General features: G+C 44.6%; 1 protein-coding gene across 2 annotated transcripts in view; it reads left to right on the top strand.

Moving 5' to 3' along the window:
• Positions 1-25,509, top strand: part of LOC110486086 (EGF-containing fibulin-like extracellular matrix protein 1) — a 40,343-nt gene extending 14,834 nt beyond the window's left edge. For both annotated transcript variants that reach the window (XM_021557429.3, XM_021557430.3), the window contains exons 3-9: positions 4,263-4,308; positions 4,731-5,006; positions 14,107-14,226; positions 14,412-14,531; positions 14,868-14,991; positions 22,276-22,468; positions 23,570-25,509. In XM_021557429.3, coding sequence (XP_021413104.1) covers positions 4,263-4,308; positions 4,731-5,006; positions 14,107-14,226; positions 14,412-14,531; positions 14,868-14,991; positions 22,276-22,468; positions 23,570-23,731 — 1,041 coding nt within the window. In that variant the 3' untranslated portion in view covers positions 23,732-25,509. The remainder of the gene's footprint in view (positions 1-4,262; positions 4,309-4,730; positions 5,007-14,106; positions 14,227-14,411; positions 14,532-14,867; positions 14,992-22,275; positions 22,469-23,569) is intronic.
• The last annotated feature ends 632 nt before the right edge of the window (positions 25,510-26,141 follow it).

Below are 26,141 nucleotides of genomic sequence, written 5' to 3'. Positions count from 1 at the left end.
TCGCAAGGCACTGTATATTAAATGTATTAATAACAGATACAAAAATAAATCCAATACAACTTGAAATGATTATCAGCTTGCTAAGGAAAAAATTAGCAAAGACCGAATATTTCCTACATCAAATCAAATGTATTTATATAGCCCTTCGTACATCAGCTGATATCTCAAAGTGCTGTACAGAAACCCAGCCTAAAACCCCAAACAGCAAGCAATGCAGGTGTAGAAGCAAGGTGGCTAGGAAAAACTCCCTAGAATGGCCAAAACCTAGGAAGAAACGCAGAGAGGAACCAGTCCTCTTCTGGCTGTGCCGGGTGGAGATTATAACAGAACATGGCCAAGATGTTCAAATGTTCATAAATGACCAGCATGGTCCAATAATAATAAGGCAGAACAGTTGAAACTGGAGCAGCAGCACGGCCAGGTGGACTGGGGACAGCAAGGAGTCATCATGTCAGGTAGTCCTGGGGCATAGTCCTAGGGCTCAGGTCCTCCGAGAGAGAGAAAGAGAGAATTAGAGAGAGCACACTTAAATTCACACAGGACACCGAATAGGACAGGAGAAGTACTCCAGATATAACAAACTGACCCTAGACAATGAGAGAAATGTGAACACTATGGGGATTTTAACCTTAGGATGTTTAACTAACAAATGTTCATGAAGTGATAACTGATAAGAAATTTGCTTTCAACCAATGGAAGTTAAAATAAAAATAAACCAATTTTTTTTTTAATTAAATAAAAATCAAACCCAGTTCAGAACTATTACCTTTGAGTGAACTTTGTTCTTCGTACAAGGCTTAATGACTGCATGCACTGACACAATCAGAAAACACAAACATTAAGATACTGAAAACAATTACTGTGGTCAGCTGTTAAAGTTGCCTTGATCTTGCTATGCTTCTTACTGAAACTGGCATGCTATATATTTTCAACAAGAAAACAATGATTCTACCTTGTGCAAATGCTATACAAAAAAAACTGGGACTAGCATAAACTGGGACTCAGGACTATTAAATCTAAATGTGTGGCCAACTGTTCCTAGAGAGCCACAGTATATGAGATATTTCTCCAGCCAAGCGACAACACAACTGATTCAAACTAATCAATCTGTGTTTCTGCTTGGTAACTGTTTGCTTCTAGAAAGAGAAGGAACAACACATGATCAAGATGAGCTAGCAGTTTAAAGAGCAGATTTTTGCAAAGATGAAATGTATAGCAGGCTACATTTATGAGAATACTACATGTATGAATTTGCTTACCTTATCAAGCTTGAAGATTACATTACACTCATTTATCACAGAAAAGTGTTATGAGTGAATGCACCACATGTAATTATGTGCGCTGAGAGTCGGGAAGCAAGTTCAGGGAGTGGGTAATTTAATCAATAAACAAAACATAATACAAAACAAGAAACATGAACAACGCACAGACATGATACTGAAACAGGAACAATGACACCTGGGGAAGGAACCAAAGGGTGTGACATATATAGGGCAGGTAATCAAGGAGGTGATTGAGTCCAGGTGAGTGTCATAATGAGCATAACGATGGTGACAGGTGTGCGGAGAGGGAGCACATGTGACAGTACTCCGACGCACGGCTCAAGAACGCAGGACTCCGACCAAGATGATGATCCCGGGGACCAAGATGATGATCCCGGGGATCAGGTGCGAACCAGTCACCACTGCGAAGGTGCTGGAACCTGTCGATCCAGCTGAGGCGCAGGAGCTTGGCAACCTAGAGTCCCGGAGAGAGAGCATACGTGACAGTACTCCCTCCCCGGCACGTTCAGCTTCAGCCGCAGGACTCCAAGTACAGGGATGATCCCAGGGATTAGGAGAGGACTGGTCGCCTCCGCTGAGGCGCAGAAACCTGATGAACCGGCTGAGGCGGGGGAGCCTGATGAGCCAGCTGAGACCTCCTCGGTTGCCCCGGTCGAGGCACGGGAGCCCGTCGAGGCACGGGAGCCCGTCGAGCCCGCTGAGGCATGGGAGCCCGTCGAGCCCGCTGAGGCATGGGAGCCCGTCGAGCCCGCTGAGGCAAGGGAGCCCGTCGAGCCCGCTGAGGCAAGGGAGCCCGTCGAGGCACGGGAGCCCGCCGAGGTACGGGAGCCCGCCGAGGCACGGGAGCCCGTCGAGCCCGCCGAGGCACGGGAGCCCGTCGGGCCCGCCGAGGCACGGGAGCCCGTCGGGCCCGCCGAGGCACGGGAAGCCGTCGAGCGCGTTGAGGCGGGGGAAGCCATCGAGCCCTTTGAGGCAGGGGAACCCGTCGAACCCACCGAGGCATGGGAATCTGACAAACCGGCTAAGGCCTCCCAGGTAGCTCCGGTTCTGACACCCGGACCCGACATCACCTCCAAAAAAATGTATCAATCCCTGATGCTTCACTTTGGTGAGGCGTCATTCTGTAACGATGTGCGCTGAGAGTCGGGAAGCAAGTTCAGGGAGTGAGTGAGTTACTCAATAAACAAAACATAATACAAAGCACAGTCATGAAACTGAAACAGGAACAATGACACCTGGGGAAGGAATCAAAGGGAGTGACATATATAGGGGAGGTAATCAAGAAGGTGATGGAGTCCAGGTGAGTGTCATAATCCACATAACGATGGTGACAGGTGTGCGCCATAACGAGCAGCCTGGTGATCTAGAGGCCGGACATGGAGCACATGTGACACCACAAACTTATTTGCAGGGTGTTGATGCATCCTCTTCCGACAGGACGGGTATGGGCAGGCCATCTTGGTATGGCCATCTTCAAAAGTTACGTTTTGCTCTGATCAAGTCAGTTCATATTGAGCTGGTCAAGTCAGCTCATATTGCTTGTTGCTACTTAAACTTAGCTGTTGTGCTAGCTAACATGGTACTGAACAGTGACGCTAGCATATTGACATTTGTTATTACAAGACAGCAAGTCTTTACCTAAAAATGTGTTTAGGCAAATCATTAGTTAGCTAGCTAGCTACCACATTAATTGTGTAAAAATGTGATAGCTACCTAGCTAAGCGCTAGCCACTAGCTGAGGACTAGCCAGTCTGTGGCACTGACAGTTTGCAACAACATGTGTTTCACTCTATCCCATAAAACTGCTAAACAGGCATCAATTAGCTAACATGATTTAAGTTTATTAGGATGTTTAATTAATAAATTAGACACTCACTGTACAACTTCGGTAGGTAGATCACTTGGTTTGCATTTCCAATAGATTTGTCTTCTCCCACCGACTGGTCATCAATGCTTACTGGTCTTGGAACTACTTCTGGTTTGCCACTAATAAATATTGTTGCCACAAGTTTGCCACATATTAAAATAGAATCTTGAGAGAATTGTTTGTCAGAAAAAAACTCAGGCGAACTGTTTGCCACTAGTGGCAATAAATATTATTGTTGCCTAAGGTTTGCTGCAGATTCACCACCAGTGGCCAACATTTGCAAAATTATGTCACACAATACTTAATTTGCAGCAAATTAGCCGCAAATTTATTTTTGTAATTGGCAGCACAAGCAAGAGCCAGTACTGAAGGACAATATACGTTTTTCAAAGTGGTATTTCATTCAAGTTAAGGATGGCGTCAATTACATTTTTTAATTCAGGAAATGAAAATCGTCATTGTAAGCAAATGGACAATTTGCATTTCATGAACTAAAATGTTAATTCACTTCCTGGATTGAAATGTGAGTTGACCCCAACCCTGACTCATGTACCAAGTGAACGTTAATGAAAATTAACAGAGGGCTTGGAATGGACACTGATGGGGTGGGATAGCATTGGCATGTCTCCAGTGGAGGATGTCTCCTTCTCGACAAATGACTGTAGTTGAAGTTGTTGTTGTTGGAGCTGATGAATTAGGGAGGTAATAACATGAGTCTGGACTCATGGAGACTGGAGACAACACATGCCCGTGCACACACAGTGGCAAGTCCCATGACTCAGAAGAGAGCAAGCGAGGAGAGCAGACATTCCACCCTGGATGGCGACAGACTAAACACATTGTTTTGGGGTGAATTAGGGAGACACAGGTGTTCTTCAGGCTGACTCCTTAATTGCTGTCTGCCTGATTTCCTCATATATAGGCTCAAAGTGGCATAACAAAGGAGCATAAGACTACATATTTAATGAGATGTAGACTGTAAAGCTTCAGAGATATGTGATACGTATTTTGTAGATCAATTAATCAATCGATTAATCAATCAATCCCTCAATCAATCAACAAACCAATCAATTGAGGACCAGATACTTATCCTCCCTTATTTCTATTCGCAGTGCACAGATGGCTATACATTTGACATGGAACGACAAGAATGCAAAGGTAAGAGGCGCTTATCAACACTTTGTCAAATGTCCTTGTACGTTTCTGACTTAATGAATAGATTGATTAGTAGATTAATTGAATAGCACTATAGAAGAGATACGATCAGTTCTAGCAGACACCGTACTGTACACATACCATACAGTATGTGTATACCAAGCATTTTGATGGTGGGGGTTTTCCTGGTACACTCATGCTGACTTGGTGGTGTTACACTCCGACCAGACCTGTGTTCAAATACTATTTGTTTTTTTCCAACCTGGAGTGACAGGTGGGTGGGATTAGCACTTTTGGGGCTATTCCACTGGTGTCATTGCGCCAGGCAAGCTCAATCAAGCGCAGCTTAAGTAGTTGAAAGAAAATAACCGTGGCTTACTATATGAACCCAGGTCTGTCTCTGAATGCAGTCCTCCCTTTTTCAGACATCAACGAGTGTACCACGGTGCCCGACGCCTGCAAGGGCGGCATGAGGTGCATCAACCATTTTGGAGGCTACTTCTGCCTGCCTCAGAATGCCCAGATCATCGTCAGTAATGGTGACGACGAGCCCACCGTGGCCCCTCTGGTGGAGGAACAGCGTCCTCTGGCACCCGCCCCTGCTCTGCCTGTCCGACGGGTCATCCAGAGCCCCTTCCAAAGCCAGGGCACCATGCAGTGTGCCACGGGGTTTGTGGTGGACGAGCTCAACTACTGCCGTGGTAAGAGTAAGCCCACGCAACTTAACTTGGGCGTGTTTATTAGGATTAGGGCACGCTATAGTAAAATACAAATACCCTGATTCGATATGGAAGTGTCCAGCATCATTTTAATCCTACATACAAAGATTCCATCACTCCCTGACGAATGTAATTTGAAGTATATAGGAATGGATCTGCCAAACAGTTTTTGATGAGAGGTTGATTCTTATAAGTGGACTGTAGTGCAGTGCAGTTATACAAACTCAGTACTAAGGCTACAGTACTCAGCATTGCAGGAGCCCCAATTTGAATGAGCAATCCCAGCAGGCAGATTTCCCTCTGGAGTACTACCGATGCTAGTTTATGAACAGATATTGAGGCAAAAGATAGCCATCACATATTGTCATTCAGTCAATTCAGGATTCATTCCAATTGGAATTCATTCAAATTGATTGCAGTCCCTTTTCAAGTTTAGAGCACTTTGTATGAAAACAGTTCTAGTGAAATTCCTTATTGGCACCGAAGATCTTACACTACATGTAGTCCTATTTTGTTAAGCCAATAACACCGTATATGAACAGTTTATGTGCTGTCTGCAGGTTATGAAGATGCATTGTGTTTGATCTGTAAAGTGGGGAACCACTTAACTTCCATTTACCCCTGCTCTCTTTCTTTGGATGATGGATTTGCAGCCGTCATTAAAGAATGTCCTCATTTGTCTCTGTGTGCATGTGCATGCGTGTGCATGCATGTGTGTGTGGGTGTGTGTGTGTGTACATGCGTGTGGGTGCGTCCTCCAATCTCCTGTTGGCAAACGGTGCAAGATTTTAGTCAAGTTGCAACATGCCAAATCCTGGCAGTAGAGGGAAACAATTGCTGTTACATAAACCATTGAATCAACATGGGGCGACAGCCAAGCCGAGCTCAGGGAAGGAAGGAGATGGTCGCCAACAACACATTCCTGAAACATATTTTTTTCTCATTTAATCATATTGTTTCTTTCATCAGAGGGACTGTCCTTAAGTTGGAGTTATTCACAAACTTAAGGCAGACAGATTAGTGGTATGTACTGTACAGTATTATACAGTGTCAGATACAAAATCAAAACGATGCAACATCTCCAAAGAAAATGGCTTTAGTCATTTGCATTGATACTTTTCCAGTTTGTCATCACAGTCAAAACATACACTGTTACCAAGAAAGGTTATTGCAGTGTCTTGTTCTTACAACTGGTAAACATTTGCCACATGCTGCCTGCGAGTCTGGTAACTAATGCTAATAAGACCGTGGCACTTAAACCATTAATAAAAGTTCCCAGGGCGGGATTTAACTCCAGCCTTAATTCTTTAATGTTTACAGATCTGGAAAGGTTTGAGCAGTGTAGTGGTATAGCTTCATCAAAATGCTTCCACCTTCCAGATAGGCAAACATTGAAGGGTTAGGGCCAAGAGGAAGGCATAGGGAGGGAATTAGCCGTGCTATTATTATGTTGCACTGCTGAAGAAAGCAGGGCTGTGTGCATTAGGACATACAGTAGCAAAAACGTTTTGCAATAGAAAACGAAAACAAGTATTTCTTATTGGGTAAGTTCAGATAGTACCTCTCCATTTCACTCTGTTTCCGAATGTTCTTTCCCACTACGTGCCTACTGAACACAGCCTAGGGATTCCTTTTCCAGGAAATGTGGGAATAAATAAACACTTTTGAATTGACCTCAGCATTTGATCTGTGGAGACAAACTTAAAATTAGTTCCTAAAAATGAGTGGCTGCTTCCAGTAAGATTGCTTTAGGTAACAATATTCCTAACTCAATTGTGACAATGTTACATGCAAGTTTATTTCTGACAAGTTAGCTCGTCTTCATCTTCATTTCCGTCCTGCACAGCTCAAAAGCCTGGAGAGGTCTGTGCCCCATTTGTGTTAGAAGTGGACTAGGTAAACCCTTAGGAACTGTAATCACTGATTTGTAACTGAAAATATCATGTGAAGGCAAGGTTTCCACCCTATTGCTTTCACCAATCCAACCTGGTCAGATTAGTGATTTGTAATTTCTCCCCAAGGAAGGAAGGACATATTTCTAAAGTATTGGAACAGAGCCTGAGTATTCTACTGTTCAATCATTACATTGACTGTAAGGTTGAATAGAAACTCATTATTGAAGCGCCAAAGAGGAGACAACCAGCAGACACTGACTAGAGCCATCCCACATCTCATCCACCTCAGACATGGACAGATAGGTCCACCAAAAAAGTAGTCACAACATCACTGCATGTGCTTACTTATGGGCTTTAGTCTTTAGCATTTGATTTGGTCTGTGGCATATTCTTTCAGAAGCTTAGTTCCCTTGTTTACTCTCTTTCGTCATTTCAAAGGAAGAGCTGTTGCCCTTCTCAAAACAGTAGTTTCTCATCCTGGATGTTTACATATTTGAAGTGGTGGGTGGGGGGGGGGGGGGCTTCCCTCAGTAGTCCCCTTGCGATGAAGCATTTTGAACCTGACACCTTGACGGAATGAGAATATATAGGGGTGCTTGGCACAGCATTCTTGCAAAGACACAGGGATCTTTGTAAACCAAGCTTTTTGTATGAAATGTTCTGGGGGCGGGTGGGGGACAATATGTGCATGCACTCTGTAGTGCGGTCATATTTCAACGTTGTAGTTTTATCCAATTCTGGCAAGAAGTACTATATTTTAAGGTGTCATGTTCTTTGCACTCGTATTTCTGGCACAGTGTGTTAATTACACTTATGCTACATCAAACTCAAGTTTGATTTCAGGATTGGTTCACCTCTGTCAGCATGTCAACTTGTCACTGGTCTTAATTTCTAGGGAAAAAAGGTTGCAGGGTGACAGTATCGTCACTTTTTCCCCTCATATATGCTGAGTGGAGGCCAGCTTTGATCATTAGAGCTATTCACCTCCCAATCCCACCAGCCAAAAGCAGGGTCAGGCTTTGTTAACTGGAAGTGTGTGTGTGTGTGTGTGTGTGTGTGTGTGTGTGTGTGTGTGTGTGTGTGTGTGTGTGTGTGTGTGTGTGTGTGTGTGGTTGAAAGGGGAACTTGTTTCCACAGACTTCCAGCCTCCAGGATGACATAATTCTCACCTTGTGTCCATCACTGTCGTCACAAAATTAGTTACATCAGCAGGGTAAGAGTAGGCTGGTCTCAGATCTGTTTGTGCTGTCAATGACCATAGGATTTGGCAATAAATACAGCACAAACATATCTGGAATCAGGCTAGGGTATGAGAGGAACAGTGCGTTGAGCCTTTGAGCTTTCTGAACAGACTCAGTGTTCTCTCCCACACGTCTAACACCTCCAACTATTTATAAAGCCCTTTTTACATCAGCCAATGTCAAAAAGTGCTGTACAGAAACCCAGCCTAAAACCCCAAACAGCAAGCAATGCAGAAGTAGAAGCACGGTGGCTAGGAAAAACTCCCTAGAAAGGCCAGAAGCTAGGAAGGAACCTAGAGAGGAACCAGGCTCTGAGGGTTGGCCAGTCCTCTTTTGGCTGTGCTGATCTCCCCAGAAGAGGAGAGATCAGTGATTAAATCAATGGACAGATGAGACCAAGGCTGCTGAGGCACGGAAAGGGTTTCCCTGCTGGAGCGTGCCGGGGAAATTTGGTTTGGGCACATACGGAGCAGGTGTTGACGTAGCGGACGATGTGGTGCGCCAAGGTTGGCCACCAGTACTTAGCGGAGATGGATTAAATGGTGCGGGTGATACCTGGGTGTCCAGCGACAAGGGATGTGTACGCCCAGGTCAACAGCCAATCCCTTACCTCTTTGGGAATGTAGCTGTGCTCCGGAGGGCAGCTAGCAGGCGCGGGTTCCCTCTCCAGAGCCTGGCAGATGTCCACATCTACATCCCAAAGCACGAGGACAACGATTCGGATGGGCGGAGTGATATGTGCACTCAGGACAGGAACCTCTCCCGAATCGTGGAGACGGGACAGGGCATCGGTTTTGATGTTTTTTGAACCTGGGAGGTATGACAGGGTGAAATTGAATCTAGTGAAGAAAAGGGCCCACCTTACTTGGTGCGGGTTCAGCTGCCTCACTGTCCATATGTACTCCAGGTTCCAATGGTCGGTGAGGATGAGAAATGTGTTCTTGGAGACTGTTTTTTTTAAAAGTAGTATGCACATGTATACAACATTTTTGGGTTACCTTGGCGTTGTGACAGGACAGCCTCCACACCCACTTCTGAGATGTCCACCTCCACCACAAAGGGCAGCATAGGATCTCGGTGTTTCAGCAACGGGGCCAAGGTGAAACCCCCCTTCGGTCGGTGGAAGGCCTCATCGGCTGCAGGACTCCACACCAACTTGCGGGGGTCACCCTTGAGGAGAGAGGTGAGAGGAGAGGCGATGGAGCTGAAGTTCTTAATCAAGCGTCAGTAGAAGTTGGGAAACCCCAAAAAACGTTGTCCCTTTATGTTGGTTGGGACTGGCCCTGACCTTTCTGCCCGACCTTCCTTTCATCCATAACCACTCCTTGCGGGCTGATCCGGTATCCAAAGGAGACAGCGGCTTGATGGAACTGGTACTTCTCCGCTTTGACGTACAGGTTGTTCTACAGGATGCGTCCCAGGACTACCCGGACGTGGGCGTTGTGATCTTCCAAGTTGGCCGAGTAGATCAGGATGTCGTCAATTAACACGACCACCTGACGCCCAAGCATGTCCCCGAACACCTTGTTCACGAATGCCTAGAACACCGACGGAGCATTGGCTAATCCATAAACCATCACCAAGTACTCATAGTGCCCAGACATTGTGCTGCAGACCATTTTCCATTCATCCCCCTCCCGGATGTGGATCAGATTGTAGGCACGCCGCAGGTCCAGATTAGTAAAAAACAGGGCCCCGTGGAGCTGTTCGATGGCAGCCGGCACCAACAGGAGAGGGTAGAGGTACTTGGTGGTGATGGAATTGAGACCTCTGTAGTCGATGCACAGACCTAGACCTCCCTCTTTTCTTGGCCACGAAGAAGAAGCCTGCCGTCGCTGGGAAGTGGATGGGTGGATGAAACCCTGTAGAGAGCCTCCTGGATGTACTCCTCCAATAGCCTTGGTTTCAACCACCGACAGTGGGTAGACAGTGCACAGAGTCTGCTAGCAGGTCAATGGCACAGTCCCAGGGGCTACGAATAGGGAGAGAGGTAGCACAGGTCTTGGAGATATGTTGGCCTGGAGGGCAACCACAGGACTATCAACCAACATGGAATCACAGGGTAAAGGAAAGCAGGTCTTCCGACATCTGGGTGCCCAGGCGTTGATCTCCAACCTCGACCAGGAGATGGTGGGGTCGTGACGTTGGAGCCACGAGAGGCCGAGGATGACTTTGTGTACTGGTGCCTCGATGATGAGAAAGGGAAGGATTTCTCGGTGCAGGGGTCCCATGGTGATGATGAGTGGTGCTGTGATGTGATGTGTCTGATTGTCCCAGTTCCCAGTGGTTGACTATACAGTGCTTGAACCGGAAAAGGAGAGGAGAGGTGATGTTCAGGGAGGAGGCGAGGGCCTTGTCAAATCAAATCAAATGTTATTTGTCACATACACATGTTTGTGCTTCTAGTTCTGACCATACAGTAATATCTAACAAGTGATCTAACCTAACAATTTCACAACAACTACCTTATACACACAAGTGTAAAGGAATGAATAAGAATATGTACATAAAAATATATGAATGAGTGATGGCCGAACAGCATAGGCAAGATGCAGTAGATGGTATAGAGTACAGTATGAGGTCAGTAATGTAGGTTACGTAGACATTATATAAAGTGGCATTGTTTAAAGTGGTTAGTGATACATTTATTACATACATTTTTCCATTATTAAAGTGGCTAGAGTTGAGTCAGTATGTTGGCAGCAGCCACTCAATGTTAGTGATGGCTGTTTAACAGTCTGATGGCCTTGAGATAGAAGCTGTTTTTCAGTCTCTTGGTCCACGCTTTGATGCACCTGTACTGACCTCACCTTCTGGATGATAGCGGGGTGAACAGGCAGTGGCTCGGGGGGGTTGTTGTCCTTGATGATCTTTATGGCCTTCCTGTGACATTGGGTGGTGTAGGTGTTCTGGAGGGCAGGTAGTTTGCCCCCGGTGATGAGTTGTGCAGACCTCACTACCCTCTGGAGAGCCTTACGGTTGTGGGCGGAGCAGTTGCCGTACCAGGCGGTGATACAGCCCGACAGGATGCTCTCGATTGTTTATCTGTAAAAGTTTGTGAGTGTTTTGTGACAAGCCAAATTTCATCAGCCTCCTGAGGTTGAAGAGGCGCTGCTGCGCCTTCTTCACCCCGCTGTCTGTGTGGGTGGACCATTTCAGTTTGTCCGTGATGTGTACGCTGAGGAACTTAAAACTTTCCACCCTCTCCACTTACCGTCCCGTCGATGTGGATAGGGGGCTGCTCCCTCTGCTGTTTCCTGAAGTCCACGATCATCTCTTGTTTTGTTGACATGGGGGTGTGAGGTTATTTTCCTGACACCACACTCCGAGGGCCCTCGCCTCCTCCCTGTAGGCCGTCTCGTCGTTGTTGGTAATCAAGCCTACCACTGTAGTGTCGTCTGCAATGATATTCCCCATGGCACCGGAGTCCACTAGAGCTGTAAAGACAAAATGAGGGACAGCCAGCCAGTGAAATTGAAACCAGAACAGGTTTGGTGGAAAGTGATGACGATGGAATACTCACGCCTACCCCAGGAGACGGATGATCACGGTACTGTCCCTCTGCCCTTGTGGACCCCTGGTTGGGATCCACCGAAGCTGGTGCCCCTCCTGACCACAATAATGACAGAGCCCAAACTCTGCGTGGAGGTGTGTGGACCCTACATCCATGGGTTCAGGCTCTGTCTCAGGATGGCCAAATAAGGAAGGTAGGAGGCGATGGCGGTTTTGACTCTCCCGAAGAAGGTTATCCAGACGGATGGCCATCAGGATGACCGTATCCAAGGAGAGGTTGTCATATCGACACGCCAGCTCCTTCTGGAACTCTACGCACAGTCCTCTTATGAATAAGGTGCAGAGTACTGGCTCATTCCATCCGCTGGAGGCTGCCACAGTCCGGAAGGTGAGGGCGTACTCCGCAGCAGTCTGGGCACTCTGCCAGAGTTGGAGTAGGCGCTCACCTCCCTCTCTGCCCTCCGTTGGATGACCGAAGACCGCCCTGAACAGAGCCATGGACCTTTCATAGGAACCTTTCATAGGAACCCCTCACCTCTCTCCCAGACGACCGTAGCCCACTCCAACGCCCGTCCAGTCAACAAGGAAATGACTGTGGCAACCTTGGACCTCTCAGTGGTACGGGCTCCTGTCTAATGGGCGAAATAAAGGAGCACTGGAGTAGGAAGCCACGGCATTTAGACAAAGTTCCTTCATATTTGTACAGGCGGGACAATCGGGCATCGCTGACCTGGGTGGACTGCTGGATGGGCTGGGGACTGGCTCACTGGGACAGCTCGTGGTAGAGGGTCCTTCACTAGTTGGAGGTGATGCCCCTCGGATGATGTTGAGCCGTACCCAATTGCGCCAGTTGGTTGTGGGGTTGGTGGATTAGGTGTCCCTGTTCGCCGACTCTCTGTAGATGTCTGGATTTTCTGCTGTTTCCATTTGTTGAGGCACTATTCTGTAGCATATATGCAGGGAGTCAGGAAGCAAGTGCATTTGGTTAGTTTAAGAACGAAGACCATGAAGATATACAAAATAAGAATGGGAATGAAAAACTAAAACCTGTTACATGAGTTGACACTGGAGAGACGAAGCAGGTACGGGGAGTAACATTTAATAAATAACAGACACAGAACGAGACAGGAACAGCGTCAGCATACAGAAGACAATAACAATCGAAAGCTGCGGAGAAGCACCCCCGGTTCCATCGGCGGCGGAATCCACCCTGACGTCACCAACAAAACAAACAAAAAAAAAAAAGAAACTCATGGACCGGCTGGGCAAACAAGAACTGACGATCCAGCTGAGGCCCGACGTGGGATGGGCGCCATCCGAGCCAACCGGGGCCAAGAAACCTCTCGAGCCAGCAAGGGAGTGGAAGCCCGACGAGCTGGCTAGGCAACCCCGGTTCCATCGGTGGCGACCCAGAGCCGATGCCACCATACCAACCGGAACGCCAGTACTCCCCGATGCTTCGTATGTATGGCTGCTGCATTCTGTCACATGAGTTGACGCTGGAGAGACGAAGCAGGTACGGGGAGTAACATTTAATAAATAACGGACATAGAACGAGACAGGAACAGCGTCAGCATACAGAAAACAAAGACATAAACAATCAATGCAGCCACGGAGAACAGAGCTGGGGAACTGACAAATATAGGGGAAGAAATAAACAGGTGATAAATGAGTCCAGGTGGGTCCAATAACGCTGATGCGCGTGACGAGGGAAGGCAGGTGTGCGTGATGGATGGCAGGAGTGCGTGATGCAAGGCAATCTGGCGCCCTCAAGCGCCAGAGGGAGGGAAGAGCGGGAGCAGACGTGACAAAACCAATACAGCCTGAAGACTGAGGCTTCTGAGGGCTAGATAAAGGGGAAGTAATCAAGGTACTGATGAAGTCCAGGTGTGCATAATGATCAGGAGCAGGTGTGCGTAATGATGGTTGCCAGAAGTGCGTAATGTGGGTTGCCAGGACCAGTGGTTAGTAGACCGGCGACATTGAGCGCCGACGCGGGAGAGCGGGAGTAGGCGTGACAACTTTCCTGAGCATGTCTGTGTCAACCAAGGAGAATAAATCCATAGTGCCTTTGCATGGTAGGCACATATCATCAAACTTCTCATCAGGTCTTGCTTGGCTGATACCAAGCCTAATATTTTTTATCTTATCTCTCAACACATTTAGATGTGGAGAAAAGTTCAAATAAGTTTGCGGGGGTAGGATTTATCAGCCATCAATGGTCGAGAAGAGCAATCTCAAATTATTCTGGTTATTAGTGTTAGAAGTTTAAAAAATGAGCCCTTCTAGCATTTCTAATTGCCTTGTTATACAGTATGTGTCAAGTTGTTCTCTTAGAATATCATAATGGACCTGAAATTTTGACTTTTTCCACTTCCGCTCTGCCTTTCTGCAATTTTTCTTTTAATTTATTAGTCCCTCCTTGTCTTGCAGATGTGAACGAGTGTGAGGGGAGCAACCCCTGTCAGCACCAGTGCTACAACATCATGGGCTCCTTCATCTGCCAGTGTGAGCAGGGTTATGAGCTAGCCTCTAACCAAGCCTCCTGCCAAGGTACTGCAAGTCAATATTAGGAAGGTGTTCCTAATGTTTGGTAATCTCCGTGTATATTTATCAGTACCTTAATGTATACTGATACAATTTCACAATCCCCCCACTCACACCTAATATTTTCTTTCCTGAGAAGTTTCTGTCAGCCCTCTTTAAGGGTTGACTTCGTAATATTTATATATTCGTAGATATCGACGAATGCGCCTTCTCGAGTTACATGTGCCAGTGGCAGTGCGTGAATCAGCCTGGAGGATATGTCTGTGCCTGTCCCGAGGGATACCAGCTCCAAGGCAACCGAATGTGCCAAGGTAAATAGGCCTGTTTCAACTAGTATAATATCTAGCCCTCTCTTACACCAGCAGCAAGTCGTACATCATAATAATGAATCTCAATACCTGTTTACCTAAATCCCCAATGATAACTCATTGGCTTTAGGCCTAGATTTTTACTTGTATCTTGGTATAAAGTCAGTATTGACTTGATTAACAAACAGTACATGAGATAGAAATTATAGTTTCACATTTAGTTATAAGCTACGCATTGCTTGTTTACAAAGACCTCAAGACAGTTGCACTAAGCTCAATCTATTTTAAGCTATTTTCTTATTGAAATTACCATTGACTACATTTTCTCTCCATTAACAGACATAGATGAGTGTGAAACAGGAAACAACTGCCGCGAGGACGAGATGTGTTGGAACTACTTTGGCGGTTTCCGCTGCTACCCCAGGAACCCTTGCCATGAGCCCTATGTGAAGACAGGAGAGGGGTGAGTATATGGTCCGGTGAAATGCATGATGATAATCACATGATGAGTAACCTTGACTGGGACCTGAAGTCTTTGCGGGCTAACACAGTATTGTGGGGTGAAGGAGACCCAGGTTCAAATCCAGTTGGTTACATAGTATACATAGTATGGACCCTTAAATGACCACATAGAGTGTCTGCATGACCTTTATTTGCTGACAGGATGATGTTTTCGGCTGGGGATGCTTTCTACGCTCATACAGGTGTAATAAAGGCCTAGTGCACTAATTTGATTATTATTATTCATTTTTTATGAGTATTTTTTATTTTTTTGTGATTTATCAGGGGGTGCTGCAGCACCCTCAGCACCCTTACTTCCCTCGGCTATGGGTAGGCCTGATCACCGACAATGAGAGCCTATAGGGAGGAGGTCAAAGACCTGGCAGTGCGGTGTCAGGACAACAACCTCAATGTCTGCAAGACATAGGAACTGATCGTGGAAACAAATGGCTGAGCATGCCTCCATTCACATCGACGAGGCTGTTGTTGAGCGTGTCAAGAGCTTCAAGTTCCTCGGTGTCCACATCACTAAGGATCCACACACACCGACAGTCTTGAAGAGGGCACAACAATGCCTCTTCTTCCTCAGGAGGCTGAAAAGATTTTGGCATAGGCCCTCAGATCCTCAATGTTCTACAGCTGCACCATTGAGAGCATCTTGACTAGCAAATTTATTTATATAGCCCTTCGTACATCAGCTGATATCTCAAAGTGCTGTACAGAAACACAGCTTAAAACCCCAAACAGCAAGCAATGCAGGTGTAGAAGCAAGGTGGCTAGGAAAAACTCCCTAGAAAGGCCAAAACCTAGGAAGAAACGTAGAGAGGAACCAGGCTATGTGGGGTGGCCAGTCCTCTGTGCCGGGTGGAGATTATAACAGAACATGGCCAAGATGTTCAAATGTTCATAAATGACCAGCATGGTCGAATAATAATAAGGCAAAACAGTTGAAACTGGAGCAGCAGCATGGCCAGGTGGACTGGGGACAGCAAGGAGTCATCATGTCAGGTAGTCCTGGGGCATGGTCCTAGGGCTCAGGTCCTCCGAGAGAGAGAGAAAGAAAGAGAGAATTAGAGAAAGCACACTTAAATTCACACAGGACACCGAATAGGACAGGAGAAGTACTCCAGATATAACAAACTGACCCTAGCCCCCCGACACATAAACTACTTCAGCATAAATACTGGAGGCTGAGACAGGAGACACTGTGGCCCCATCCGAGGACACCCCCGGACAGGGCCAAACAGGAAGGATATAACCCCACCCACTTTGCCAAAGCACAGCCCCCACACCACTAGAGGCATATCTTCAACCACCAACTTACCATCCTGAGACAAGGCTGAGTATAGCCCACAAAGATCTCCGTCATGGCACAACCCAAGGGGGGGCGCCAACCCAGACAGGATGACCACATCAATGAATCAGCCCACTCAGGTGACGCACCCCTTCCAGGGACGGCATGAGAGAGCCCCAGTAAGCCAGTGACTCAGCCCCTGTAATAGGGTTAGAGGCAGAGAATCCCAGTGGAAAGAGGGGAACCGGCCAGGCAGAGACAGCAAGGGCGGTTCGTTGCTCCAGAGCCTTTCCGTTCACCCTCCCACTCCTGGGCCAGACTACACTCAATCATATGACCCACTGAAGAGATAAGTCTTCAGTAAAGACTTAAAGGTTGAGACCGAGTTTGCGTCTCTGACATGGGTAGGCAGACTGTTCCATAAAAATTGAGCTCTATAGGAGAAAGCCCTGCCTCCAGCTGTTTGCTTAGAAATTCTAGGGACAATTAGGAAGCCTGCGTCTTGTGACCGTAGCGTACGTGTAGGTATGTACGGCAGGACCAAATCAGAGAGATAGGTAGGAGCAAGCCCATGTAATGCTTTGTAGGTTAGCAGTAAAACCTTGAAATCATCCCTTGCTTTGACAGGAAGCCAGTGTAGGGAGGCTAGCACAATTTTTTGGTTCTAGTCAGGATTCTAGCAGCCGTATTTAGCACTAACTGAAGTTTATTTAGTGCTTTATCCGGGTAGCCGGAAAGTAGAGCATTGCAGTAGTCTAACCTATAAGTGTCAAAAGCATGGATTTATTTTTCTGCATCATTTTTGGACGGAAAGTTTCTGATTTTTGCAATGTTACGTAGATGGAAAAAAGCTGTCCTTGAAATGGTCTTGATATGTTCTTCAAATGAGAGATCAGGGTCCAGAGTAACGCCGAGGTCCTTCACAGTTTTATTTGAGACGACTGTACAACCATTAAGATTAATTGTCAGATTCAACAGAAGACCTCTTTGTTTCTTGGGACCTAGAACAAGCATCTCTGTTTTGTCCGAGTTTAAAAGTAGAAAGTTTGCAGCCATCCACTTCCTTATGTCTGAAACACATGCTTCTAGCAAGGGCAATTTTGGGGCTTCACCATGTTTCATTGAAATGTACAGCTGTGTGTCATCCGCATAGCAGTGAAAGTTAACATTATGTTTTCGAATGACATCCCCAAGAGGTAAATATATAGTGAAAACAATAGTGGTCCTAAAACGGAACCTTGAGGAACACCGAAATTTACAGTTGATTTGTCAGAGGACAAACCATTCACAGAGACAAACTGATATCTTTCCGACAGATAAGATCTAAACCAGGCCAGAACTTGTCTGTGTTGACCAATTTGGGTTTCCAATCTCTCCAAAAGAATGTGGTGATCGATGGTATCAAAAGCAGCACTAAGGTCTAGGAGCACGAGGACAGATGCAGAGCCTCGGTTCGATGCCATTAAAATGTAATTTACCACCTTCACAAGTGCAGTCTCAGTGCTATGATGGGGTCTAAAACCAGAATTTCGTATACATTGTTTGTCTTCAGGAAGGCAGTGAGTTGCTGCGCAACAGCCTTTTCTAAAATTTTTGAGAGGAATGGAAGATTCGATTTAGGCCGATAGTTTTTTCTATTTTCTGGGTCAAGGTTTGGCTTTTTCAAGAGAGGCTTTATTACTGCCACTTTTAGTGAGTTTGGTACACATCCGGTGGATAGAGTGCCGTTTATAATGTTCAACATAGGAGGGCCAAGCACAGGAAGCAGCTCTTTCAGTAGTTTAGTTGGAATAGGGTCCAGTATGCAGCTTGAAGGTTTAGAGGCCATGATTATTTTCATCATTGTGTCAAGAGATATAGTACTAAAACACCTGAGCGTCTCTCTTGATCCTAGGTCCTGGCAGAGTTGTGCAGACTCAGGACAACTGAGCTTTGAAGGAATACGCAGATTTAAAGAGGAGTCCGTAATTTGCTTTCTAATAATCATAATCTTTTCCTCAAAGAAGTTCATGAATTTATCACTGCTAAAGTCCTCTCTTGGGGAATGCTGCTTTTTAGTTAGCTTTGCGACAGTATCAAAAAGGAATTTCGGATTGTTCTTATTTTCCTTAATTAAGTTAGAAAAATAGGATGATCGAGCAGCAGTAAGGGCTCTTCGGTACTGCACGGTACTGTCTTTCCAAGCTAGTCGGAAGACTTCCAGTTTGGTGTGGCGCCATTTCCGTTCCAATTTTCTGGAAGCTTGCTTCAGAGCTCGGGTATTTTCTGTGTACCAGGAAGCTAGTTTCTTATGAGAAATGTTTTTAGTTTTTAGGGGTGCAACTGCATCTAGGGTATTGCGCAAGGTTAAATTGAGTTCCTCAGTTAGGTGGTTAACTGATTTTTGTCCTCTGGCGTCCTTGGGTAGACAGAGGGAATCTGGAAGGACATCAAGGAATCTTTGTGTTGTCTGTGAGTTTATAGCACAACTTTGGATGTTCTAGCTGCATCACTGCTTGGTATAGCAACTTCTTGGCATCTGACCGCATGGCGCTACAGAGGGTAATGCGTACAGCCCAGTACATCACTGGGGCCAAGCTCCATGCCATCCTGGACCTCTATACCAGGCGGTGTCAGAGGAAGTCCCATTTCTAGGGCCTATCTGCATTGACCCTTTTTGCACTAACTTTTTTGACTCATCACATACAGTGCCATCAGAAAGTATTCACACCCCTTGACTTTTTCCACATTTTGTTGTGTTAGAACCTGAATTTAAAATTGATTTAAATTGAGACTTTTGGATCAATGGCTTACACACAATACCCCATAATGTCAAAGTGGAATTGTTTTTCCAGATTTTTGCAAATGAATTACAAATAAAACTATTCAATGCCTTTGTTATGGCAAGCTTAAATACTGTATGTTCAGGAGTAAAAATGTGCAAGTCTCGTAGTAAGTTGCATGGACTCACTCTGTATGCAATAATAGTGTTTAACATGATTTTTGAATGAGTACCTCATCTCTGTATCCCACATATGCAACTGTCTGTATAAGGTCCCTTAGTCGGGCAGTGAATTTCAAACATAGATTCAACCACAAAGACCAGGGAGGTTTTCCTATTGGTAGATGGATTCAATTTAAATTAAAATGCAGACATTTAATATCCTTTTGTGCATGGTGAAGTTATTAATTACACTTTGGATGGTGTGTCAGTACACCCAGTCACTACAAAGATACAGGCGTGCTTCCTAACTCAGTTGCCGCCAAAGGTGCTTTTACAAAGTATTGACTCGGGGGTGTGAATACTTGTGTAAATGAGATATTTCTGTATTTCATTTTCAATAAATTTGCAAACATTTCTAAAAACATGTTTTCACTTTGTCATTATGGGGTATTTGGGTGTAGATGGGTGAGAGAGAAAAAAATATTTAATCAATTTTGAATTCAGGCTGTAAAACAACGAACTGTGGAATAAGTCAATGGGTATGAATACTTTCTGAAGGCCCTGTACACTGCTACTAATGTTTATTATTTATCCCGTTGCCTTGTCACATTATTCCTAGTTATATGTACATATCTAACTCAGTTACCTCGTACCCCAGCACATTGACTCGGTACTGGTACCTGTGTATATAGCCAAGTCATTGTGTGTTTATTATTACTTTTATTAACTTGTGTTATTACTTTTCTATTATTTCTCTATTTCCTTTCTCTGCATTGTTGGGAAGTAATCATTTCACTGTTACGCTACACCTGTTGTTTATGAAGCATGTGACAAATAACATTTGATTTGACTTTGAGGATTCCTTTCCCCGTGCACTAAACAACCTTACGTGTTACTTCACGCCAAAAAAACTTTACACACTTGCTGCTCCTCCCCTGCTCCCTCACTCAGCCTTTTATTCTCACTTGGCCCATACCTCCGAGGGATCAAACCATTCTCAAAAATTAGGAGGATATGATCGACATGACGTATAAACTAATTTAGGTTAAGGTTAAGATTACATAATTGCAAATATATGCAGGAGGCAGCCAGGCAGTGTAAGTGTTTTTTCCCCCTGCTTTTCAGTCAGTATCTAGGCTACAACATAAGTTACACACATTAGTGGGGAGTTACAGACAGCATGGACCACATGGATAAAAGTGTCAGCTAAAATGACCTCATAGCTAAAACAATGTGTGTTAAAGTGCTAAAATGACCATTTACACAAAACCACATCAATAAAAGTGCTAGCTAAAAAAAACACATACTGTAGACAAAGCCACAAGGACGAGATTGATAAAGTGTCTGCTAAAAGGACCACATACAGTGCCTTGCGAAAGTATTCGCCCCCCTTGAACTTTGCGACCTTTTGCCACATTTCAGGCTTCAAACATAAAGATATAAAACTGTATTTTTTTGTGAAGAATCAACAACAAGTGGGACACAATCATGAAGTGGAACGACATTTATTGGATATTTCAAACTTTTTTAACAAATCAAAAACTGAAAAATTGGGCGTGCAAAATTATTAGCGCCACCTTTTGCTGCGATTACAGCTGTAAGTCGCTTGGGGTATGTCTCTATCAGTTTTGCACATCGAGAGACTGAAATGTTTTCCCATTCCTCCTTGCAAAACAGCTCGAGCTCAGTGAGGTTGGATGGAGAGACTTTGTGAACAGCAGTTTTCAGTTCTTTCCACAGATTCTCGATTGGATTCAGGTCTGGACTTTGACTTGGCCATTCTAACACCTGGATATGTTTATTTTTGAACCATTCCATTGTAGATTTTGCTTTATGTTTTGGATCATTGTCTTGTTGGAAGACAAATCTCCGTCCCAGTCTCAGGTCTTTTGCAGACTCCATCAGGTTTTCTTTCAGAATGGTCCTGTATTTGGCTCCATCCATCTTCCCATCAATTTTAACCATCTTCCCTGTCCCTGCTGAAGAAAAGCAGGCCCAAACCATGATGCTGCCACCACCATGTTTGATAGTGGGGATGGTGTGTTCAGCTGTGTTGCTTTTACGCCAAACATAACGTTTTGCATTGTTGCCAAAAAGTTCAATTTTGGTTTAATCTGACCAGAGCACCTTCTTCCACATGTTTGGTGTGTCTCCCAGGTGGCTTGTGGCAAACTTTAAACTACACTTTTTATGGATATCTTTAAGAAATGGCTTTCTTCTTGCCACTCTTCCATAAAGGCCAGATTTGTGCAATATACGACTGATTGATGTCCTATGGACAGAGTCTCCCACCTGAGCTGTAGATCTCTGCAGTTCATCCCGAGTGATCATGGGCCTCTTGGCTGCATCTCTGATCAGTATTCTCCTTGTATGAGCTGAAAGTTTAGAGGGACGGCCAGGTCTTGGTAGATTTGCAGTGGTCTGATACTCCTTCCATTTCAATATTATCGCTTGCACAGTGCTCCTTGGGATGTTTAAAGCTTGGGAAATCTTTTTGTATCCAAATCCGGCTTTAAACTTCTTCACAACAGTATCTCGGATCTGCCTGGTGTGTTCCTTGTTCTTCATGATGCTCTCTGCGCTTTTGACGGACCTCTGAGACTATCACAGTGCAGGTGCATTTATACGGAGACTTGATTACACACAGGTGGATTGTATTTATCATCATTAGTCATTTAGGTCAACATTGGATAATTCAGAGATCCTCACTGAACTTCTTGAGAGAGTTTGCTGCACTGAAAGTAAAGGGGCTGAATAATTTTGCACGCCCAATTTTTCAGTTTTTGATTTGTTAAAAAAGTTTGAAATATCCAATAAATGTCGTTCCACTTCATGATTGTGTCTCACAAAAAAATACAGTTTTATATCTTTATGTTTGAAGCCTGAAATGTGGCAAAAGGTCGCAAAGTTCAAGGGGGCCGAATACTTTCACAAGGCACTGTAGCTAAAAACCACATAGGCCATATGTATAAAAGTATCTGCTAACATGACCACATCCAATGGTTCTCTCTGTCTCTGCATGTCTGTAGGCGTTGCAGCTGCCAGTCCCCCACAGTGTGCAGAGGCCTGCCGCCGTCCATCGTCTACAAGTACATGAGCATCTCGTCGGAGCGCTCCGTCCCAGCCGACATCTTCCAGATCCAGGCCACGAGCGTCTACCCTAACATGCTCAACACCTTCAGGGTCAAGTCTGGCAACGAGGGAGGGGAGTTCTTCCTCAGGGTGAGCCCAGAGATGTTTCAGTCACTCACCAGGCATTAACATTACCATCATGTCAGATGGTGTCAGCATTTGTCACTTGCTTTTCTACCTAAGTGGTAGCGTAATTGAATGATCTCTCATCTACTGTGTTATTTAAACACTTATTTGAGGTAGGGGGTGGTTTCAGATGTTCTAGTTGCCCTTTGCTATTTAGGGAATATCGTGTGAGACAGTCCCTTTAATTAAATCTTCTTTTGACTTCCCCTCATTGCGATCCCTTACCCTTAAATGGATAGCTCACACATATTTCCCACATACATCATTTATTATTGGATATCTAAAAAGTAGTTTGAAGCAAATAAAAAGTAGGTTCGATGCAAATATTCTAATATTTGCACCAAAAATTATACAAATTTTACCAGCAGTGGTGTGTTTCCATCAAACTGACTTCTTGCGACTAAAAAGCTGTGCGTAATGACGTAGTGCACATAAAAAGGTACTTAATTTACAGAATAAAAAACTGTTCAATAAGTTTCCATCCCACTTTTAACTTTGTCGATAGTTTTGGCACAAAAAGTCTGCAATAAACAGCAAATGTGCATTGTTCCAGCCAACAGCTGTACATAGTGCAGAGGATACATGATGAGATTATGGATAAGCGCAAGATCAGTTTTATTTGTCAATTGGCAGCCAAGCACCGATAATCATGTCACCAGCATACAAATTAAGACCCTCAATATTTATTGGAAAGGAGCATCAAGTTCACTGTGAACTTTCACCACTCTGTAAAATGTATCATTACTTATTTCATCTGTAGCCTAATAAACTGCATTTTTTTCCCCAAGTTGTAGTAGATGGACCATACAACATAGCACCGTGCGACTGCAAGTTTACTGTGACAAATGTGCAAAAAAGTGTTTACACTGCCATTTGCTATTTATCTATTTCACAGACAAAAAAATTATCCACCCTAGTCTAGCGTATTTTGATCTATCAACATTTTAGGAATGTTTATTGACAATTGCTTGTTTTTATCCAACAAGTGTAAAATAATGGTTGTGATAGAACCCTTGTTAGCATCCTCAGAACATGCTAACCTAAATAATCCCTTTAACCTACCAGCGCTCCAGTAACGTCAGTGCCATGCTGGTGATGACCAAGCCGCTGACCGGACCGCGAGAGCACGTGGTCGACCTGGAGATGGTCACCCACAACAATGCCCTCAACTACCGCTCCAGCTCTCTGCTCCGGCTCACCATCATCGTGGGACCCTATGCCTTCTAAGTTCCAGTTATAAATTGCTCTTAGGCACTGATCTTAGATCAGTTTACCTGTCCCCATATCTCATATTATCCATTAGTGGATAAAATGCAAAACTACTCAGCCCTCTTACTCCCTGCCAGACCCTCACAAGGCCTAACACTCTCTGTACTGCTTGGATCTAATAGAGATATCCACATACTCCATGCATGGGTTTCCCATTCCTGGTCCTTGTCCTGTTTTGGCCAGCTTTCATTCAAATTGATGGCTGTATAAATTGTGATTGAATGTATATTGTCTAATCTGCTGGTTGAGCACTGGACTGGGTGAAATTGTTTTGTTTTAGCTCAAAGTGTGTATTCCTTTCTTAGAGAAGGAACCATTGGATAATTGCAGTGAAAACCAACACACACACACAGAGCACATACTGTAGGAGCAGGAGGGTGAAATAGCCAGGCCACAAAATAGTTATTTTATGCTTCACTGGCTAACAATGACATTGTAAGAGCATAACGTGACTTAAATTGAACACAGGTCCTTCTTATTCATTGCAGAGTAATAGGAGTTCTCATTACATTGAAATCTTTGTGAAATCTCAACCATAGTCTAGTCAAGATGTGTTTTCCTGTAGAGAAATGCACAGTGTTTGAAATTACACTTGCCCTTTTTTATCTTTTACCATAGTTGCCAAGTGAGGTTCACAATCACATCGTATCCCCTTTAAAGATCACTGATTTTGTTTGTTTGGAGAGCTTTTCACTTATGTGGTTGAAAAGAAATGTACAGTAATGCAATGTGATGTCACTATAAATACCAATTGTCTTTGAAAAGAGACATATCTGTTTCAGTTTTCTTGAAGAGAGATAATCTCTTGGACGGACTTCGAGTTTCTGACCAAATTACATGAGATTTTAGTTCTGGGTTAACCGAGATTAGAAGAGAGACAAAGGTACCTAAAACAGTCAAGCTTATTGGTGAAGTGTGATTTATTGGGTTACAATTGTAGTGCGAGGACAGTGATGGAACCGTTTGCAATGTGTTGTAATCTAATGGCATCCTTAACGAATGGAAATGTATGATCACGTCAACCCCCATCGGAGAGTTGCTCGGCAACCTCTGCCCATTGGGAATAAAGCAATAACGCTTTTGGACGCAAAAATGATACTTTTCAGGAAATCATTGGCAGTGTTGTTTGGTCGTACAGGCAGGGGAATTGTTGCTTAACATGTCTGTATGTGTGCCAGAGTGCCTTTTGATCCTGCACAGCATTTCCAGTCAACGATCTGCAACAAACAGTTAGGTCATTTCATCACAGAGTGCCTTTCATAAGGAGTCATGGTATCACAATTTGAGATATCTCGGGTTTTTAAGTAGAGGATTTGACTCCATGAGATTTTTGGAAATAAATGTCATGCTTGACAATCAACAGGGAAGCTCAATTCAATCAAAAGTTTTCCACTTCCAATAACATGCCATTTCAACTGTGTATGTACTATATATAGGTAGGTAGTGTAATTACAGTATTGCATATCTCTATGGTTTTAACAGTCAATTTGAGCAAATGTCTGTTTGTAAAAAGTGTTAAGGAGGTAACAGTTGTAGACCTATCATAAATAACAATGTGTACCTACACTGTGGTTGCAATGTACCTGCCTATATAATATACCTATATAACTACCATGTAGATACATAGTTCTGGCAACAATATTATGTGGAACCACATGTGGCTACATATCAATATGAAAATTATTTCTTGGGGTGATAATAAAATGTAATTAAAGACTGAAAATTGCCAATAAAAATGTCTTATTTTATAGGCAGGAAGAACACTTGTAGCTCTAATATACTGCTCAAAAAATAAAGGCAACACTTAAACAACACAATGTAACTCCAAGTCAATCACACTTCTGTGAAATCAAACTGTCCACTTAGTAGGAAGCAACACTGATTGACAATACATTTCACATGCTAGACAACAGGTGGAAATTATAGGCAATTAGCAAGACACCCCCAATAAAGGGGTGGTTCTGCAGGTTGGGACCATAGACCACTTCTCAGTTCCTATGCTTCCTGGCTGATGTTTTGGTCACTTTTGAATGCTGGCGGTGCTTTCACTCTAGTGGTAGCATGAGACGGAGTCCACAACCCACACAAGTGGCTCAGGTAGTGCAGCTCATCCAGGATGGCACATCAATGCGAGCTGTGGCAAGAAGGTTTGCTGTGTCTGTCAGCGTAGTGTCCAGAGCATGGAGGCGCTACCAGGAGACAGGTCAGTACATCAGGAGACGTGGAGGAGGCCATAGGAAGGCAACAACCCAGCAGCAGGACCGCTACCTCCGCATTTGTGCAAGGAGGAGCAGGAGAAGCACTGCCAGAGCCCTGAAAAATGACCTCCAGCAGGCCACAAATGTGCATGTGTCTGCTCAAATGGTCA

The sequence above is a fragment of the Oncorhynchus mykiss genome, chromosome 13 (genome assembly GCF_057628025.1).
Source record: "Oncorhynchus mykiss isolate SJ-2025 chromosome 13, ASM5762802v1, whole genome shotgun sequence".
Taxonomy (NCBI): Eukaryota; Metazoa; Chordata; class Actinopteri; order Salmoniformes; family Salmonidae; genus Oncorhynchus; species Oncorhynchus mykiss.
Note: the sequence above shows the minus strand (reverse complement) of the source record. Positions and strands in the feature narration are given on the sequence as shown.